We start from the raw sequence: 20761 nt of genomic DNA, 5'->3' as shown, positions 1-20761 counted from the left end.
GCGTATGGTTTTGAGCGCCGTTGCGTGCGTGCGGGGCGGCCGGCCGTGGTTTTGAGCGCCGGGACGGACGCGGGCGCGGGCGTATGCCCGGGGGGTATGTTGCTGTGACGTGGCCGTGGCCGGGCAGCGCTCGGCACAACGGTTAGCACGGTTCGGGCTCTGCGGCCATCATTGCCTCGCTGCTTGGCCTGGCTTGCCGGTCTCTCGACTTGAGGCATGCGCATGCAGAAAAGAGGCCCTATGGCTAGATACCATTCTCCCCTGCATTTCCAGCTTAAGGAATAAAGTATTTCCCCTCTCTTTTCTTCTTTTGTGTACAATAGAAGGGGCATTCTCTCATCTTAATTCTTAACATTTCTGTCATTTGATACATCAAGCTAACATTTCTCTTTTCTGAAGAAAAAAAAGCTAGCATTTCTCTTAGTATTGCTCCGTGGCGGATCTAGAAATTCAAGAAAGATGGAGCAAGACAGATCCGGTGGGACGGTGTACCTCGTAGGATCTGTCATATGTGTCACGCGGGGACGCGGATTCAATCTGCTAAGTCCCGGGTAACTTTACCATTTGATTGAAAATGGACAGTAGCATCGTGTAGCACAAGACACTGTAGAAAATATCATGTAGCACTTGGAGGATTGGCACCAGTTCTTTGTTGGTGTGAGACGTCGGCCACATATGCTTCTTCTCTGCATCCTCGTGGCGTGGCGACTGGCTTCAATTTGGGGATGGAGGTTGATTGAAAGCTTTGCATGGCAGTGGCCACTGTTATGCCTTCGTGTGTTGTTATCCTTCTTGGAGATCCAGTGTAGTCCCAATTTGGGTCGGCCTTCCCATGTTTACCTACACTTCCCAATGATCTTGCCGTGTTATTGGTTGAAGTGTGATGGTTGCCGGTAGCAAGGTTGAGTTGTGGGTTGATGGTTGCAGCACCACCATAAGTTTTGCTTGGGTTTGGTCATTGCTGTAGACGCCAACGACCTTGCGTGGTGTTCCTCTCCTTGGAGGCATTGCTTGAAGCCCCCCCCCCCCCCCCCTGCCACCACCGCAAGACCCGACCCATGAACCCTACTTGGTTTTTTGGCCATGCGTCGGGTCACTATTGATGTTGTTGTTGATGCTTTTGGGGTCGTTTGTTTGTATAGTTTCAGTGCCACTGTGTGCAATTGGAATCTTAGCTCAGTCGATGGGATCAAGCAAACATATGTTCTCATAGTTCTTATACTACATTTGCTTGTTTCGTGCATATTTTTTAGAGTCTTCCCCTTTTCAATGCTTGCAATTTTGAAAGCCTCTCCTGCCCGGTTATGGTTTTATTATTTCGAAGTCAGCCTCATTTTAGCATTCCATCTAAAGTGTCAAACAATGTGTAATGAAGGACAAAACAATAACTATTTTTCTTGGAATTTAGAGGATATGCCAAGCATATGCGTACGTGCACTTGTGTGATCATGTTGGTTCGGGGGGGGGGGGGGGGGGGGGATTGGTCTTTCCATTGGTATTGCTTAGTTAAAAAATTCTAAATACCAAGTTAGGAAAGAATGCATTTCTCAAAAATAAAATTGCAGAAACTGCAATTTTCAAATTCATTGCTTTAATTCAGTTATTTCTACTCTCATGATTTTTTTCCAAAGATTATATTAATTTCCTTTTGGAATGAAAAGATCTTCGTTCTTTTTGTCCATACTTATCATCAACTATGGAGGTAATATATCCCTAAAAAATATTAGGACACATATTAATTAAAAATGGGAGGGATCTAGTTAGTTTTCAATTAGTGAGTTGTAAGCCTCATCGCAAATCCCTCTGATTTCGAATTATAAGATATTCTATTTTTTTCCTGAATCTAATGTGTATAGACGTATTTTGGTGTGTTTGTTTCACTTATTTCAGTTCGTATGTCGTAATCTCTATCTCTACTACTTAAAAAAAGGTAAGGTTTTCATTTCACCTTTCTTTTCACCACACCTTTGTTCAACCTTTCATGTATGATAATCAATCAACTTAATTTACTTACCTTCTTAACCAATTTCACTTTAATTTACTTACTGAACTTCGGATCGGAATATAAGGTAATTTACGGGCAGAATTTGATGGACATTTATTTACACAGATTATTATGGATAGGTAAATCACAAGCTAACGTACTAGAATATTTATATCCTATTGCAACGCATGCGCATTGTTCTAGTAATATCCAAAATGTCTTATAATTCGGAACAAAGGTGATAGCATTTAAGTGGTATTTTTACTTCATAGAAAATCAAGTAGAGCTCCCGGCTCTATCTCTACTCTTATAAAAAACAGAGTTGGTGATGATAGTCTGCCTGCCATCCTGCAATATAGGCCGTCCGATTTCTATCTGACGGATAGGAAGGAAACTATGGCAATTTTGCAGAAAGATACCCACACCCCTCTCTACATATGCAAATAAGGCTTTCTTTCGTTTATCCTTTTCTCTCACAAGATAAACTACTCATATAAATGCATCTTGATGTTCCGTGCAACGCATGGGCATCTTGCTAGTTATTACTGACAAGAGAAGCCTGTAGATCAGGTCCACACGTCAGTTTTTGCATGGTAGCGTGTCTTCACTACGTATATGCAGCACGTGACAGGTGCACGTAGATGCGTGATTTCTATCATTGAACTTTTACATGTATTACCCGCAAAAAAAAAGAGAAGAAGTTTACATGTATGTGTACACACGTATTGTCCCACACCATCTATCCGTAGTCTGACAGACTTTATTTTTCCTGTGGTTGGATGGTTTGAGAGACAGTGGTATCCCAACCCACCATTCAGGTCCTCTTACTTGCATTATTCCTGAATTTATTTCAGAATTTCCGGCGATGCGCTTTCACTGGGAGCAGACGTTTCCGTCGACGACAAGGCGTTTACGGCGACTTTGTAAATCTCAAGATGGTATGACGGCTCCGTCTCTCGAAGGTGCTCATAGGGGTAGGGTGTGCGTGTGTGTGTTCATAGGGATGAGTGTATGCGCGTATGTATGAGTGCTTGTGTCTGTACATATGTTAAAAAAGGACTTCGTTTTCCATAAAAACTATAGCATAGGTCCACAATTTTTTGACGATTCGTTCTTTCTTCCTCTGGAAGAAAAAGGGCGACCTGGCAGTGTCTCTCCCAAGGAGACTTTCCCCACCGCCGTCCTTCGGCGGCTCCCCTCCGCCGATGACCTCGGTCGTCGGTGGTGAGGGGGTCGCTGGATCCAGGTGTGTGGATAGTTTTAGGCTAAAGCAACTTTGTTTTTAGGCTGTTCATCGTCTTGGATTTGGCGGCAGTGATGGTGGCGCTGAATAAAGATTCTTCAGATTCTTCCCCGACAAGGTGATCGGTCCAATGGTTGGGGTGGTTTGGGAACCAGTCTGTTCAATCAAGGATGGTGTGGCGGCAGCGGCATCCTCCCGGCGGACATGCGTCCTCGGGCTCCGCCGTGCGACGACGTCTGCTGCAACGTCGGAACTTAGGAGGTAGTCCAGGAGCAGATGCAGATTGTGGTCTGCATTGACGCCATCTGAAAGACGAAGCGTGTGATGGGTTCGTGGTTGATGAATGACAGGTGTGGTTTCCTACTTCGGCATCTTAGTCTGCCAGATTTGGAGTTCGATGACGTGTCCGGGGTGTTGCCCCGGTCTGATTCATTTAACGACAATGATGTCACTCTGGGTGAGCCACCTTAGAGGTCCACAAAGCTGCATATCAGCGATGGAGCTGCGTCGAGCTCGGGTGAGGAGGTGATCCGTCATTCGATTCTTTGGTGGCTGTTGTGGTGGTGCTGGAGATAAGTGACAGGCGTTGGTGTCAAGCTTATAGATGTTTTTCTATCTCTCCAGTATTATCATGTCGATTTTTACGTGACTTGTACTTTAATATTTATGATATGAATGAGACACGTATTATTATGCAAAATATAAAAAGGCCATGCAGCCAGACAGGCTAGAACATTTGCTAGTTTGTAATTTAGTACTGTCCGGCAATCTTCTTGAAAGCTTTGGTCAGGAAGGTGTTACCACTTACAAATCCTCATTCCTTTGCATGCATCCGGCAATATCGTCAACTGATTCCAGCAGTCTTCCTTCCACCCGATATGCAAGATCGATCGGGCCGGAAGTCGCTATCCACCGAGGAGAAACGAATGAATGCTCGTGACCGATCACGTCCATCCAATCGCTGATGGTAATATCGATCGATCACCGGACATCCATGCATCGCATGCATGATCCATCATCAGTGGCGCAGGCGGAGGCTGGGGATGCGAGAGTTATTCTCGAACTTGACACGGGCCAACCAGCCAGCCGGGGACAAGACGTGATGGGCGCATGATACTGTTGATTTCATGTCATGCGGTCCGCCGACGCGCCCGGGCCAGCCCGTCAGTCGGCCATGGACGCGAGCGGAAACGCTCCGCGCGGCTTTCCTAGTCCAGGCACGCGTTGATGTGTCCGCGGTGCCGTTTCCGGCGCTTGGACGTGACCCATCACTGCGCGGACTACAGGGAGGGACGTGCTCGGGCAGAGCGTGAGCCGTGCGGAGAGAAAATTTGCCTCGCTTTTTTTCCCTTCTTTGTTTTGCGTCAGTGGGTATATATGGGGTAGCGCAGGTGCGACTTTTGGCTAGGGTTTTGGCTTGTTGCGCGGAAGGCAGTTAATGCATGTTCTTGGCTGAGATGGCATCGATGGTCAATACGCGGCGAGCTTATGATGCTAGGCAACGGTTAGCCTGATCTGGCCCTGTATTGTTTGGGGAGATTTGCATTGGTCAACGCCGCTTCAGAGGATGGAAGTATGTGTGTAACTGGAAGTCAAGTTTAGTAGAACGTCTGATAGGAGGAAATGGCACGAGAATGACGTATACTGAGGTGGTGCATTTCACCGTTGAGGACATCGGATAGAGAATTTATGGTCGGTTTGATTGGGCTCCATGCCTCAGAATTTTGGGTGCCTGGCTTTGGCCTGAAAAGTTGGAGTTTCTTGCCTATACAGACTAGCCTCACAGCGAAGCGTTTGGTTTCCACTCAGTGCCTGGTACTTTGTCTTTTAATGATCATTAGAATATATTTTCAACAAGCAGTTCTTGCTTTTTTTAACACAATACAGACGCAAGCGCTCGTTGGGACTAATTAGTACCAGGCTAGTTTGCAGCACGCGGAATGAATCGGAGCCAGGCTGATCACCATGCCTGGGCCAAGCATCTTATTTCCTTGAGTGAATTGCAAAAAACATCGACATTAAAGGCTAAGGTTGTAGAAATCACAAGTCTCTAGTTTTGTGCCCAAAAACACTAATTCCGGGGCTAATTTTTTGCAAAAACCACAAGTCGCTCGGTTCGCTCGTTTTAAGTGGGATTATGACAGGTGGGACCCGCATTTGTCGACGTGGCATAACTGTTCATCCGTTTGACTCGTTAGACGCCATGAGACGCCGTGCGCGGGCCGGCTCGAGCTGGAACCCTTTTGATTGGTCCCTCCCCTCCCCGCTAGCTCTTCTCCATCTCTTTCCCTCCCCACACCCTCTCCTCTCAAACATGGCGACGGCGAGTGGCGGCGGCGACTGCGGTGGGCCTGCCGGTGGCGGAGACGACAGGCCACCGGAGGCGGATCTCTGCGGCAGCTCAAACCCCGGCGCCCCTTCGGACAGCAGCCCCAACCCCAGCCCCCAGCACTCGCTGGAGTTCGCGGTGGCTAGATCTTGGGCCAGGGCCGTGAAGGCGGATCCAACGGAAAGCCACCGGTGGGGCTCGTCATTCGGCGGCGTCTAGTAAGTTAACCTCATTTGTACATATTCTAGGGTTAGGTTTAGGATTCGGCGGCGTCTAGTAAGTTAACCTCATTTGTACAGATTCTAGGGTTAGGGTTAGGATTCAACGGCTGGATCTTGGTCTGTATGTATGTGTGGTTATTTTGATTTGCAGTGTTAAACCTAGCTTGGGTACTGAAACACTCAATTTGATTTTGGGGGAGGGGGCAGGGGAATAGCCCACTGTCAGACTCATATATGTGTCATATTAATTTTATTTAGTTGATATGTAGCAACGTGAACTGTTAATTAGAGCAGTGGCAATAGAGAACACATTAGAGTAGCTTATTTGTTAATATGCAGTGTTAATTAGAGTACATTAGAGTAGGAAAACAACCACCTAATTCACAACAAACAGGACATCATGATGTTAATTAGCAACCCTGCCGTGTATGTATGTGTGGTTATTTTGATTTGCAGTGTTAAACCTAGCTTGGGTACTGAAACACTCAATTTGATTTTGGGGGAGGGGGCAGGGGAATAGCCCACTGTCAGACTCATATATGTGTCATATTAATTTTATTTAGTTGATATGTAGCAACGTGAACTGTTAATTAGAGCAGTGGCAATACATAACACATTAGAGTAGCTTATTTGTTAATATGCAGTGTTAATTAGAGTAGATTAGAGTATGTACATATTTAGTTATGCATTGTTAATTAGAGCAGTGCCAATAAAGGGCAAATTAGAGTACCTCATTTTGTAGTTATGCATTGTTAATTAGAGCAGTGCGAATAAAGGGCAAATTAGAGTAGCTTCATTTGTAGTTATGCATTGTTAATTAGAACAGTGCCAATAAGAGCAAAGTAAAGTATTTTTTGTTAATATGCAGTGTTAATTTTAGCATATTACTGTGAACTTTTTTATAGTAATTATGCAATGTTAATTAGAATTGTTGTTTTATCTTGTTGTCTAGTTTGGGCGATGCTATTTGGGAAGTTAGAATGCACTTCCATGAAAGAGACAACTTGGAGAGATCCCTCTGCATTTCAGACATCACATATCACAATTTGGTAGCATTAATAGAGACAGAGGGATATGGGCTGAATGACTACATTTACTTTGTGAGGGAGCCTGGTGTGGGTATTGAAGGATTGGTAGAAATTTCTGATGATGACAAGGTGGATGAAATGCTTGACCATATTGCTAATAAGGATCAGACTGTAGTGAATTTGACAGTGATTAGGGCCACTGATCCAAGACCTGCAGATTTGAATGCAGGCTATTTGTATGAGGAGCAGGTTCCTTTGAGTCAATTAGGAGAAAAACCTGTCTATGAAGTCAATCCTTCTGGAGTTCTATTCAGATCACCTGAGAAATCAAATAAATAGAGGCAGTCAGAGCCACTCCAGTTCTTTTCCACACAGCAGAGCACAAACATAGATATTGCTATGGAGCAAGATGAGCAGGAGACACTAATGGAGCTAAAGAGGAGAACCAAGATTGAGAACTTTAGGAAACATAAGGAGGCATCTGAGCATGTTCAAATGGTTAAGCAAAAACTACCAGTTCTTCTAACTGAAGATGACTCTGATCTGGATGCAGATGAGGACTTTGTTAACAGGCTTAATGATTGGAGGAGGCAGAGAGAGGACCCACTCCTTCATTTTGAAGGAGACACTGATGTGGATGAAGTGTATGGGGAAGATGAGGAAGAGGAGCAAGTGGAGCAAGTGGAGCAGATGGAGCATGAGGAGGAGGAGCAGGTAGAGCAAGTGGAGGAGGATGAGCAGATGGAGCAACAACAGGAGCCAGCAAAGAAGAAGGAAAAAAAGAAAGGGGCCAACCAAGAGGTCACATTCAAGCTTGGAGCAAAGATTTGAGGATGTGTGGGTACCATCATCAGATGAGGAGTATGTAGGTGATTTGAAGCAGGAATATGATGATGGAGCTGAGAATGCACCTTTTATTCTGCCCAATGGAAGGAAGAGCAGAGCATATAAAGCAAAACCAAGAAAGTGGTATAGTGAAGAAAGAGAGAACCCAGAGGAGCAGTTCTGTAGAAATCTTTGTTTCCTTAATGTGTATCAATTTAGGAGAGCACTTCAGACATTTCACATAAGTCAGAATAGGAACTATGACTTCCACAAAAACTGCAATGACAGCATCATAGTTGTGTGCACTAATGTGAAATGTCCTTTCTACATTGCACCTTCTGTTGTTGCAAATGAAACTACTTTTTGCATCAGAAAGGCTAATCTTCTGCACACATGCCCAGCAGTAGCAGAGAATACAAAGGTCACAGGAAAATGGGTGGCACACCAGTGTGAGGATATGCTGAGAATTGATATTGCCACACCAATCACCACAATAATGCAGAATTTGAAGAAGAAATATGGAGTAGAGATCTCAACCCATATGGCCTATAGGGCTAGGAAACAAGCATTGAAGGTTGTCCAAGGAGACCAGAGAGGTCAATACACTAGGATTAGAGATTATTTGCAGGCTATTTTAGACACAAACCCAGGAAGTAGATGTGTTGTGACCACTAAGCATTTGCCACAACACCCAAGCAAGAACCCAAGGTTCCATGGCCTGTTCTACTGTCTTAATGCTTGCAAAGAAGGGTTTTTAAATGGATGTAGGCCATTCATAGATACATTGTGTTGTAACTTGTGTAGTGTTTTTGTTATTTGGCCACATTAAATACACTTTATTCTCACATTTGTCATTTTGCAGGGGTAGATGGTTGTTTTATCAAGCTGTCAATAGGTCAGCAGATCCTTGCTACAACAGGAAGGGATGGAAGCAACAACATATACCCTATAGCATTTGGAGTTGTTGACAAAGAGGACACAAACAGCTGGACCTGGTTCTTAACACAACTGAAAGATGCACTTGGTGGAGAAAGTGGAAAGTTTGGGTATTATACTATCATTTCTGATAGGCAGAAGGTAAACTTCTCTTCTCATATTTCTATTTACTATTAATTTTTCATATGCACATTGCTTTGTGAGCAATTCAAATGGACCAATATTTAGCTCTAGTTCATATTGTGTCAACAGGGCCTTTTAAATGCAGTAAACCATGTTTTCCCCAATTGTCCACAAAGATTCTGCCTTAGACACATTTATCAGAATTTCCAAACTACTGGTTTTAGAGGTGATGAATTAAAGAAACACATGGATGCAGCTAGTTACTCTTATACTAAGAATGAACACCTAGCTGCAATGAATGATTTGAAAAGAGAGTGTAAGGCAACTTGGGCATGGCTTAATAAAGTACCAGTTCATACATGAGCTAGACATGCAATGGATTTTACCTGCAAGACTGACCTAGTTGTGAACAACATCAGTGAGGTGTTTAACAAAATGATCCTAGATGTTAAAGGGAAGCCAATAAAGACCATGCTGGAAGGAATTAGGACTAAATTGATGGTCAAATTTAACACCAATAGAACTAAGACAGAGACAACAAATTGGAGATTTGCCCAACATATGCAGAGATGTTAGAGGAGGCAAAGTACAACTCAAGATGGTGCCAATCTTTGATGGCTGGTCCTAACATTTACCAAGTTAGTAGTGGAGATAACACCTACTCAGTGAACTTGCTGCACAGAACATGTGGATGTAGGAAGTGGGATATGACTGCTATGCCTTGCAACCATGCAGTCTCTGCAATTGTGAAAGCTAAATTGCAACCTGAAGACTTTGTTGATGATTTATTCAAGAAGGAAACGTACCAAAAAGCATATGGCCATATCATATTTCCTGTCCCTGGTCCAAATCTGTGGCCAAGGACAAGAACTCAGGACATAGAGCCTCCAGTTTTCAGAGACAAAGTTGGGAAGCAACAAACAAAGAGGAGGAAAAACCAATTTGAGAAGCCAGCACCAAGAGATACATCTAGGATGGCATCCATTACTTGTAGCAACTGCAAACTTGTAGGGCACAAATACACTGTGTGCTCCAAGCCCTTGAAACCAGCTCTTGCTATGAGACAAAACCATCATCAGGTTAGCTAAGCATATTTGTTTCTGTTTTTGTAGTTATGTCTCAATTGTAATTCATAGTTCATGATTGTTTCTGTTTTTTAAATGCAGCCAAACAAGTCACATGCTTCTGCTTCATCTACAGCTGCTGCACCAACAAGGAAGAGGCCATCTCCATGTACAGCAGATGTTGGGACTGCTCCTCCCAGGAGAAAGTTGCACCTGCTGCAACTACACCTAGTGCTCCTCCCAGGAAGAAAGCTGCACCTGTTGCTAGTGCACCTACTGCTCCTCCCAGGAGGTCTCCCAGGAAGAATGCTACCCCAGCACCTACTGATCCTCCAAGGAGGTCTCCCAGGAAGAAAACTACCCCAGCTGGTGCATCTTCTACATCTGCTATAGGCCATAGGGGAACATTTCATGCTCCAAGACAGACTGGAAGGAAGAGGACAGTTTCCTACAAGATGAAAGAGTACCTTTATGCTTCTGGTAACTAGATGTTGCCTTTGTTGGCTGCTTGAATTTGATGCCCATGTTGGTTGCTGAATTTGATGCCTTTGTTGGCTGTTAAACTAGATGCCTTTGTTGGCTATTCAAGTAGATGCCTTTGTTGGCTGTTGAACTAGATGCCTTTGTTGGCAGGTTTGAACCAGATGTTGAACTAGATGCCTTTGTTGGCTGCTTTGAACCATATGTTGAACTTGTTGCCTTTTGATGGTTGTTGAACTTCATGCTGGATGTTGATGGTAGTTGCACCTAAATGAGTAATAGTTGATGCCTTTTGATGGTTGTTGAACTTGAATGCATGATGTTGATGCTTGTTGAACTTGATGGTTGATGGTTGTTGAAATTGATGCATAAATGAGTCTAGGATGCCTCGACGTCGAAAAAACCACCTAAATGATTCTAGGGTGCCTCGATGTCAAAAGAACCACCAAAATGATTCTAGGGTGCCTCGACGTCGAAAAAACCACCTAAATGAGTCTAGGGTGCCACGACGTTGAAAAAACCACCTAAATGATTCTAGGGTGCCTCGACGTCGAAAAACCACCTAAATGAGTCTAGGGTGCCTCGACGTCGAAAAACCACCTAAATGAGTCTAGGGTGCGTCGACGTCGAAAAAACCACCTAAACGATTCTAGGGTGCCCCGACGTCGAAAAAACCACCTAAATGAGTCTAGGGTGCCACGACGTCGAAAAAACCACCTAAATGATTCTAGGGTGCCTCGACGTCGAAAACCCCAACCTAAATGAGTCTAGGGTGCCTCGACGTCGAAAAACCACCTAAATGAGTCTAGGGTGCCTCGACGTCGAAAAAACCACCTAAATGATTCTAGGGTGCCTCGACGTCGAAAAAACCACCTAAATGAGTCTAGGGTGCCTCGACGTTGAAAAAACCACCTAAATGATTCTAGGGTGCCTCAATGTCGAAAAAACCACCTAAATGAGTCTAGGGTGCCTCGACGTCAAAAAACCCACCTAAATGATTGTAGGGTGCTTCGACGTCGAAAAAACCACCTAAATGATTCTAGGGTGCCTCGACGTCGAAACACCACCTAAATGAGTCTAGGGTGCCACGACGTCAACAAAACCACCTAAGTGAGTATAGGGCTATTTCAGATATACAAATCAACATCAAAATTCATCACATTCAGCATATTGGGAGATCCATACATAAGCAATACAGAACTAATTAGTATCATAATTGGGGGATCCATACATGACCATTACATAACTAATATGTAGCATAACTGGGAGATCCATACATGAACATTACATAACTAATAGGTAGCGTAATTTGGAGATCCATACATGACTAATAAGTAGCATAATTGGGAGATCCATACAGGACCATTACATAACTAATAAGGATATCCATACATGACCATAAACCCCATGACCATTACTGCCCAATGTGGCTCATTCATCTAAGATTGCCTTGATCCCATTCAGCTTGTCCTTGGTCTGCTCCACAACCTTCTCAATCTCATCAATATGGGCCTGCAACTTAGTCTTCTCTTCAACAAGCTTCAACTTCATGTTCCTAATGACACTGGCTTGAGATACTGTCAGGTTCTTAACCATGTCATACTTCTCCTGGAGCTTGCTCTCATCAGGCTTCCTTTCCATCTGGGCCCTCCTCTCATTCTCATCCAAAATGGCTTGAACATCTCCAACCAACTTGTCATAACTGGCCTGCAGCTTGATCTTCTCTTGTGTCAGATTGTGAACAGCAAATGAGTTCATCAGGTTGTCCTCAGTCCTGTTTCTCTTGGACTCTTCATACATATCCCACAATTTGGACAGTGCATTCTCCATTGTAGCTGGCCAAGATGGATCAACCCATTCAACTAGTCCACAGTTTTTACCATCCTGTTAAATTACAGTGTTAAACAACAAGATATGAGCTACATGCCAAGATGAGTTATTTACTAATAACAAGTAGGCACTCCAACTAGTACCAACAATTAGGCAATCTAAATAATGCGTGCTTACTAACTAAAAGCAACTAGGGCAGCAGTACTTAATAACAATTTTTAATAACTGCTTCCAACCCCATGCACATGCTTGACATATAAACAAACCTCACTTGTTCACACTGTCACATGCTGACATATTAACAAATGACCTCACTTATCAACACTATCACATGCTGACATATTAATAAATGACCTCACTTATCCACACTGTCATATGCTCACATATAAACAAATGAACATGCCACAACACTCTGCACAGATGCTCACATAAATACAATGACTTCACTGAGCCAATAAGCATTGGGCACATATTTAAATAGCCTAACTAACAAGCCAGATCTGCTAAATACCAAAATAGGTACTCCCTCCGTTTTATTTAGTCTGCATATTAGGTTTGACCGAAGTCAAACTTTGCAAAGTTTCACTAAGTTTATAGAAAAATATATAAACATTTACCATAACAAATCTATATGATGTGAAAGTACATTCAATAATGAATCTAGTGGTATTGATTTTTTATTATATATGTTAATATTTTTGTTTATAAACTTAGTCAAAGTTTACAAAGCTTGACTTTGATCAAAGCTAATATGCAGACTAAATAAAAACGGAGGGAGTACTAAACAATGACCAAATGATTAGACCACAACAACTAATTAGCAGAAATTTGACACATACCTTCACAGCACAGGCAAGGAACCTCCTGCCAGTATGGATGCCCTCGAAAGCAACAAGTCTTTCTGCTCGCTTCCGGTGTTCATGGCACAAAACATAATCTTTGCCCTCGAATTCGGAGTCATCCATGGTAGCAGGGATCTGCACGTGCAAAGGAAAGCAAGAGATTTGGGAAGAAAACTTCAGATCTAGCCCAAGAGGAAAATCCCCAAATCCAAACCCTAACCCTATTTCTACCAACTCACCTGCACGATGTCGTCGTCTGAACCTGAGGTGGCGTACTAGTAATACCTGCCATGTGAACCTTCACTGCTGCCAGAGTCCTCACTCCAGGAAACCATGGCGACGCGGTGGCGGCGGCGGCGGTCGGAGATGTGGACGTGTCGACGGCGGCGAACGAGTGGGAGCAGAGAGCGCGAGCGAATGAGGGTTGTGGTGGGTGGGCCTGTAACGACTCGAGGGGAGGGACCGGTCAAAAGGGTTCCGGCTCAAGCCATCCCGCGCATGGCATCTCACGGCGTCTAACGAGTCAAACGGATGAACAGTTATGCCACGTCGACAAGTGCGGGTCCCACCTGTCATAATCCCACTTAAAACGAGCGATCCAAGCGACTTGTGGTTTTTGCAAAAAATTAGCCCCGGAATTAGTGTTTTTGGGCACAAAACCAGAGACTTGTGATTTCTGCAACCCTAGCCTTCAATGTCGATGTTTTTTGCAATTCACTCTATTTCCTTTGACTTTTTTAATCTTCACCCGGCTAATCACAGGGATGAGGCAACCAGTGTTGGAAATATGCCCTAGAGGCAATAATAAATTGATTATTATTATATTTCCTTGTTCATGATAATCGTTTATTATCCATGCTAGAATTGTATTGATAGGAAACTCAGATACATGTGTGGATACATAGACAACACCATGTCCCTAGTAAGCCTCTAGTTGACTAGCTCATTGATCAATAGATGGTTACGGTTTCCTGACCATGGACATTGGATGTCGTTGATAACGGGATCACATCATTGGGAGAATGATGTGATGGACAAGACCCAATCCTAATCCTAGCACAAAGATCGTGTAGTTCGTATGCTAAAGCTTTTCTAATGTCAAGTATCATTTCCTTAGACCATGAGATTGTGCAACTCCCGGATACCGTAGGAGTGCTTTGGGTGTGCCAAACGTCACAACGTAATTGGGTGGCTATAAAGGTACACTACAGGTATCTCCGAAAGTGTCTGTTGGGTTGGCACGAATCGAGACTGGGATTTGTCACTCCGTGTGACGGAGAGGTATCTCTGGGCCCACTCGGTAGGACATCATCATAATGTGCACAATGTGATCAAGGAGTTGATCACGGGATGATGTGTTACGGAACGAGTAAAAGAGACTTGCCAGTAACGAGATTGAATAAGGTATCAGGATACCGACGATCGAATCTCGGGCAAGTATTGTACCGCTAGACAAAGGGAATTGTATACGGGATTGATTAAGTCCATAACATCGTGGTTCATCCGATGAGATCATCGTGGAGCATGTGGGAGCCAACATGGGTATCCAGATCCCGCTGTTGGTTATTGACCAGAGAGTTATCTCGGTCATGTCTGCATGTTTCCCGAACCCGTAGGGTCTACACACTTAAGGTTCGATGACGCTAGGGTTATAGGGAATAGATATACGTGGTTACCGAATATTGTTCGGAGTCCCGGATGAGATCCCGGACGTCACGAGGAGTTCCGAAATGGTCCGGAGGTAAATATTTATATATGGGAAGTCATCATACGGTCACCGGAATAATTCAGGGGTTACCGGTATTGTACCGGGACCACCGGGAGGGTCCACCTGCCCCGGAGGGCCCTATGGGCTGTATGTGGAGAGGGACCAGCCCCTTAGTGGGCTGGGCGCCTCCCCCCTTAGGGCCCATGAGCCTAGGGTTTGGGGGAACCCTAAAGGGGGGGGCGCCCCCCTTGCCTTGGGGGGCAAGGCAACCCCCCTTGGCCGCCGCCCCCTCCTCAGATTGGATCTGAGGGGGCCGGCCCCCTCTCCCTTGCCCCTATATATATGTGGGGGGTGGGAGGGCAGCCGCACCCAAGTCTTGGCGCAGCCCTTCCCCTCTCCCAAGTCCCCCTCTTCTCCCGTGGTGCTTGGCGAAGCCCTGCAGGATTGCCACGCTCCTCCACCACCACCACGCCATCGTGCTGCTGCTGGATGGAGTCTTCCCCAACCTCTCCTTCTCCCCTTGCTGGATCAAGGCGTAGGAGACGTCACCGGGCTGTACGTGTGTTGAACACGGAGGTGCCGTCCATTCGGCACTAGGATCTCCGGTGATTTGGATCACGACGAGTACGACTCCTTCAACCCCGTTCTCTTGAACGCTTCCGCATAGCGATCTACAAGGGTATGTAGATGCACTCTCCTTCCCCTCGTTGCTGGTTTCTCCATAGATAGATCTTGGTGACACGTAGGAAAATTTTGAATTTCTGCTACGTTCCCCTACAGTGGCATCATGAGCTAGGTCTATTGCGTAGATTCTATGCACGAGTAGAACACAAAGTAGTTGTGGGCGTTGATTTTGTTCAATATGCTTACCGTTACTAGTCCAATCTTGTTTCGACGGCATCGTGGGATGAAGCGGCCCGGACCAACTTTACACGTACGCTTATGTGAGACCGGTTCCACCGACTAACATGCACTAGTTGCATAAGGTGGCTGGCGGGTGTCTGTCTCTCCCACTTTAGTCGGAACGGATTCGATGAAAAGGGTCCTTATGAAGGGTAAATAGCAATTGGCATATCACGTTGTGGTTTTTGCGTAGGTAAGAAACGTTCTTGCTAGAAACCCATAGCAGCCACGTAAAACATGCAAACAGCAATTAGAGGACGTCTAACTTGTTTTTGCAGGGTATGCTATGTGATGTGATATGGGCAAAGGATGTGATGAATGATATGTGATGTATGAGATTATCATGTTCTTGTAATAGGAATCACGACTTGCATGTCGATGAGCATGACAACCGGCAGGAGCCATAGGAGTTGTCTTTATTTATTTATGACCTGCGTGTCAACTTAAACGTCATGTAATTACTTTACTTTATTGCTAAAGCGTTAGCCATAGTAGTAGAAGTAATAGATGACGAGACAACTTCAAGAAGACACGACGATGGAGATCATGATGATGGAGATCATGGTGTCATGCCGGTGACAAGATGATCATGGAGCCCCAAGATGGAGATCAAAGGAGCTTTATGATATTGGCCATATCATGTCACTATTATTTGATTGCATGTGATGTTTATCATGTTTTTGCATCTTGTTTACTTAGAACGACGGTAGTAAATAAGATGATCCCTCATAATAATTTCAAGAAAGTGTTCCCCCTAACTGTGCACCGTTGCGACAGTTTGTTGTTTTGAAGCACCACGTGATGATCGGGTGTGATAGATTCCAACGTTCACATACAACGGGTGTAAGACAGATTTACACATGCAAACACTTAGGTTGACTTGACGAGCCTAGCATGTACAGACATGGCCTCGGAACACAGAAGACCGAAAGGTCGAACATGAGTCGTATAGAAGATACGATCAACATGAAGATGTTCACCGATGTTGACTAGTCCGTCTCACGTGATGATCGGGCACGGCCTAGTTGACTCGGATCATGTAATCACTTAGATGACTAGAGGGATGTCTATCCGAGTGGGAGTTCATAAGATGAACTTAATTATCCTGAACATAGTCAAAAGATCTTTGCAAATTATGTCGTAAGCTCGCGCTTTAGTTCCACTGTTTAGATATGTTCCTAGAGAAAATATAGTTGAAAGTTGACAGTAGCAATTATGCGGACAGTAGAAAGCTTATGTCCTTAATGCACCGCTCAGTGTGCTGAACCCCGAACGTCGTTTGTGGATGTTACGAACATCGGACATACACGTTTAGATAACTAAGTGATAGTTTAGTTAAACGGTTTAGAGTTGAGGCACCAAAGACGTTTTTCGAAACGTTGCGGAACATATGAGATGTTTCGAGGGCTGAAATTGGGATTTCAGGCTCGTGCCCACGTCAGGAAGTATGAGACCTCCGACGATTTTCTTAGCCTACAAACTAAGGAGAAAAGCTCAATTGTTGAGCTTGTGCTCAGATTGTCTGAGTACAACAATCATTTGAATCGAGTGGGAGTTGATCTTACAGATAAGATATTGATGTTTCTCCGAAGTCATTACCACCAAGCTGCTAGAGCTTTGTGATGAACTATAATGTATCAGGGACATATATGATGATCCTTGAGATATTCGCGATGTTTGACACCACAAAAGTAGAAATCAAGAAGGAGCATCAATTGTTGATGGTTGGTGAAACCACTAGTTTCAAGAAGGGCAAGGGCAAAAAGGGATGCTTCATGAAATGGCAAATCAGCTGCTGCTCTAGTGAAGGAACCCAAACCCGAGACTAAGTGCTTCTGTAATAAAGGGAACAGCCACTGGAGCAGAATTACCCTAGATACTTGGTAGATGAGAAGGCTGGCAAAGTCGATAGAAGTATATTGGATATACATTATGTTAATGTGTACTTTACTAGTACTCCTAGTAACACTAGGGTATTAGATACCGGTTCGGTTGCTAAGTGTTAGTAACTCAAAATAAAAGCTATGGAATAAACAGAGACTAGCTAAAGGTGAGATGACGATATGTGTTGGAAGTATTTCCGAGGTTGATCAAATATCGTACGGTCCCTCTACCATCGAGATTGGTGTTTGCGTTGAGCATAGACATGATTGGATTATGTCTATCGCAATACGGTTATTCATTAAAGAGAATAATGGTTACTCTGTTTATTTGAATAATACCTTCAATGGTCTTACACCTAAAATGAATGGTTTATTGAATCTCGATCGTAGTGATACACATGTTCATGCCAAAAGATAGTAATGATAGTACCACCTACTTGTGGCACTGCCACGTAAGTCATATCGGTATAAAACGCATGAAGAAGCTCCATGTTGATGGATCTTTGGGCTCACTCATTTTGAAAAGTTTGAGACATGCGAACCATGTCTATTGGTGTATATGCATGAAGAAACTCCATGCAAATGGACCGTTTGGACTCACTTGATTTTGAATCACTTGAGACATGCAAATCATACCACATGGGCAAGATGACTGAAAGCCTCGTTTTCAGTAAAATGGAACTAGAAAGCAACTTGTTGGAAGTAATACATTTTGATGTGTGCAGTCCAATGAGTGCTGAGGCATGTAGTGGATATCGTTATGTTCTTACTTCACAGATGATTTGAGTAGATGTTGAGTATATTTACTTGATGAATCACGAGTCTGAATTATTGAAAGGTTCAAGTAATTTCAGGGTGAAGTTGAAAGATCGTTGTGACAAGAGGATAAAATATCTATGATATGATCATAGAGATGAATATCTGAATTACGAGTTTGGCACAGAATTAAGACATTGTGGAAATTGTTTCACAACTAATACAGCCTGGAACACCATAGTGTGATGGTTTGTCCGAACATCATAACTACACCCTATTGGATATGATGCATACCATGATGTCTCTTATCGAATTACCACGATAGTTTATGGGTTACGCATTAGAGACAACCGCATTCACTTTAAATAGGGCACCACGTAATTCCGATGAGATGACACCGTATGAACTATGGTTAGAGAAACCTAAGCTGTCATTTCTTAAAAGTTTGGGGCTGCGACGCTTATGTGAAAAAGGTTTCAGGCTGATAAGCTCGAACCCAAAGCGGATAAATGCATCTTCATAGGACACCCAAAACAGTTGGGTATACCTCCTGTCTCAGATCCGAAAGCAATAAGGGATTGTTTCTAGAATCGGGTCCTTTCTCGAGGAAAAGTTTCTCTCGAAAGAATTGAGTGGGAGGATGGTGGAGACTTGATGAGGTTGTTGAACCGTCTCTTCAACTAGTGTGTGGCAGGGCACAGGAAGTTGTTCCTGTGGCACCTACACCAATTGAAGTGGAAGCTTATGATAGTGATCATGAAACTTCAGATCAAGTCACTACCAAACCTCGTGGGATGACAAGGATGCGTACTACTTCAGAGTGGTACGTAATCCTGTCTTGGAAGTCATGTTGCTAGACAACAATGAACCTACGAGCTATGGAGAAGTGATGGTGGGCCCGGATTCCGATAAATGGCTCGAGGCCATAAAATCCGAGAGAGGATCCATGTATGAAAACAAAGTGTATACTTTGGCAGAACGGCTCGATGGTCGTAAGGCTGTTGAGTACAGATGGATTTTAAAAGGAAGACAGACAATGATGGTAAGCATCACCATCAATAAAGCTCGACTTGTCATTAAGATGTTTTCCGACAAGTTCAAGGAGTTGACTATGATGAGACTTTCTCACTCGTAGCGATGCTAAGAGTCTGTTGGAATTATATTAGCGATTACTGCATTATTTATGAAATCTTGCAGATAGGATGTCAAAACATTGTTTCCTCGACGATTTTCTTGAGGAAATGTTGTATGTGATACAACCGGAAGGTTTTGTCAATCCTGAAAGATGCTAATAAGTATGCAAAGCTCCAGCAATCCTTCTAAGGACTGGAGTAAGCATCTCGGAGTTGGAATGTATGCTTTGATGAGATGATCAAAGTTTTGGGTGTATACAAAGTTTATGAGAAACTTGTATTTCCAAAGAAGTGAGTGGGAGCACTATAGAATTTCTGATGAGTATATGTTGTTAACATATTGTTGATCGGAAATGATGTAGAATTTCTGGAAAGCATGCAGAGTTATTTGAAAAGTGTTTTTCAATGGAAAGCCTGGATTAAGCTACTTGAACATTGAGCATCAAGATCTATAAGGATAGATCAAAACGCTTAATGGTACTTTCAAATGAGCACATACCTTGACATGATCTTGAAGGTGTTCAAGATGGATCAGTCAAAGAAGGAGTTCTTGCCTGAGTTGTAAGGTATGAAGTTAAGACTTAAAGTTCGACCACGGCAGAAGAAAGAGGAAGGACGAAGGTCGTCCCCTATGCTTTTGTCATAGGCTCTATACGGTATGCCATGCTAAGTACCGCACCTGATGTGTGCCTTGCCACATGTCTGGCAAGAGGGTACAAAGGTGATCCAGGAGTGGATCACTAGATAGCGGTCAAAAATTGTCCTTGGAGTAATAAGGACATGTTTCTCGATTATGGAGGTGATAAAGAGTTCGGCGTAAAGGGTTACATCGATGCAAGCTTTAACACCTATCCGAATGACTCTGAGTAGTAAACCGGATACATATAGTGGAGCAACCATTTGGAATAGCTCCAAGTGGAGCGTGGAAGCAACATTTATAATATGACCTAGAGATTTGCGAAGTACATACGGATCTGAATATTGCAGACCCGTTGACTAAAACCTCTCTCACAAGCAATACATGATCAAACCCAGAACTCATTGAGTCTTAATCACACGATGATGTGAACTAGTTTAGTGACACTAGTAAACTCTTTGGATGTTGGTCACATGGCGATGTGACATGTGAGTGTTAATCACATGACGATGTGAACTAGATTATTGACTCTAGTGCAAGTGGGAGACTGTTGGAAATATGCCCTAGAGGCAATAATAAATTGATTATTATCATATTTCCTTGTTCATGATAATCGTTTATTATCCATGGTAGAATTGTATTGATAGGAAACTCAGATACATGTGTGGATACATAGACAACACCATGTCCCTAGTAAGCCTCTAGTTGACTAGCTCGTTGATCAATAGATGGTTACGGTTTCCTGACCATGGACATTGGATGTCGTTGATAACGGGATCACATCATTGGGAGAATGATGTGATGGACAAGACCCAATCCTAAGCCTAGCACAAAGA

The 20761-nt window shown here is 43.7% G+C and overlaps 2 protein-coding genes across 2 annotated transcripts; one reads left to right on the top strand and one right to left on the bottom strand.

Annotated features, from left to right (window-relative positions):
• The first annotated feature begins 9258 nt into the window (after window positions 1-9258).
• On the top strand, window positions 9259-10241 carry LOC125519049 (uncharacterized). The gene is made up of 3 exons (XM_087534758.1): window positions 9259-9768; window positions 9856-9929; window positions 9962-10241. The coding sequence occupies exons 1-3, from the start codon at window positions 9259-9261 to the stop codon at window positions 10239-10241; spliced, it is 864 nt and encodes a 287-aa protein (XP_087390884.1).
• A 1423-nt stretch (window positions 10242-11664) lies between these two features.
• Window positions 11665-13240, bottom strand: LOC125519048 (uncharacterized). The gene is made up of 3 exons (XM_048683937.2): window positions 13145-13240; window positions 12903-13040; window positions 11665-12117 (listed from the first exon to the last, which is right to left on the bottom strand). The coding sequence occupies exons 2-3, from the start codon at window positions 13026-13028 to the stop codon at window positions 11665-11667; spliced, it is 579 nt and encodes a 192-aa protein (XP_048539894.2). The 5' UTR covers window positions 13029-13040; window positions 13145-13240.
• Between the last annotated feature and the right edge of the window lie 7521 nt (window positions 13241-20761).

Source organism: Triticum urartu, chromosome 7A, assembly GCF_056163025.1.
Source record: "Triticum urartu cultivar PI428250 chromosome 7A, HENAU_Tu73, whole genome shotgun sequence".
In the NCBI taxonomy this organism is placed as follows: domain Eukaryota; kingdom Viridiplantae; phylum Streptophyta; class Magnoliopsida; order Poales; family Poaceae; genus Triticum; species Triticum urartu.
This window is presented reverse-complemented; position numbering and strand designations above follow the sequence as displayed.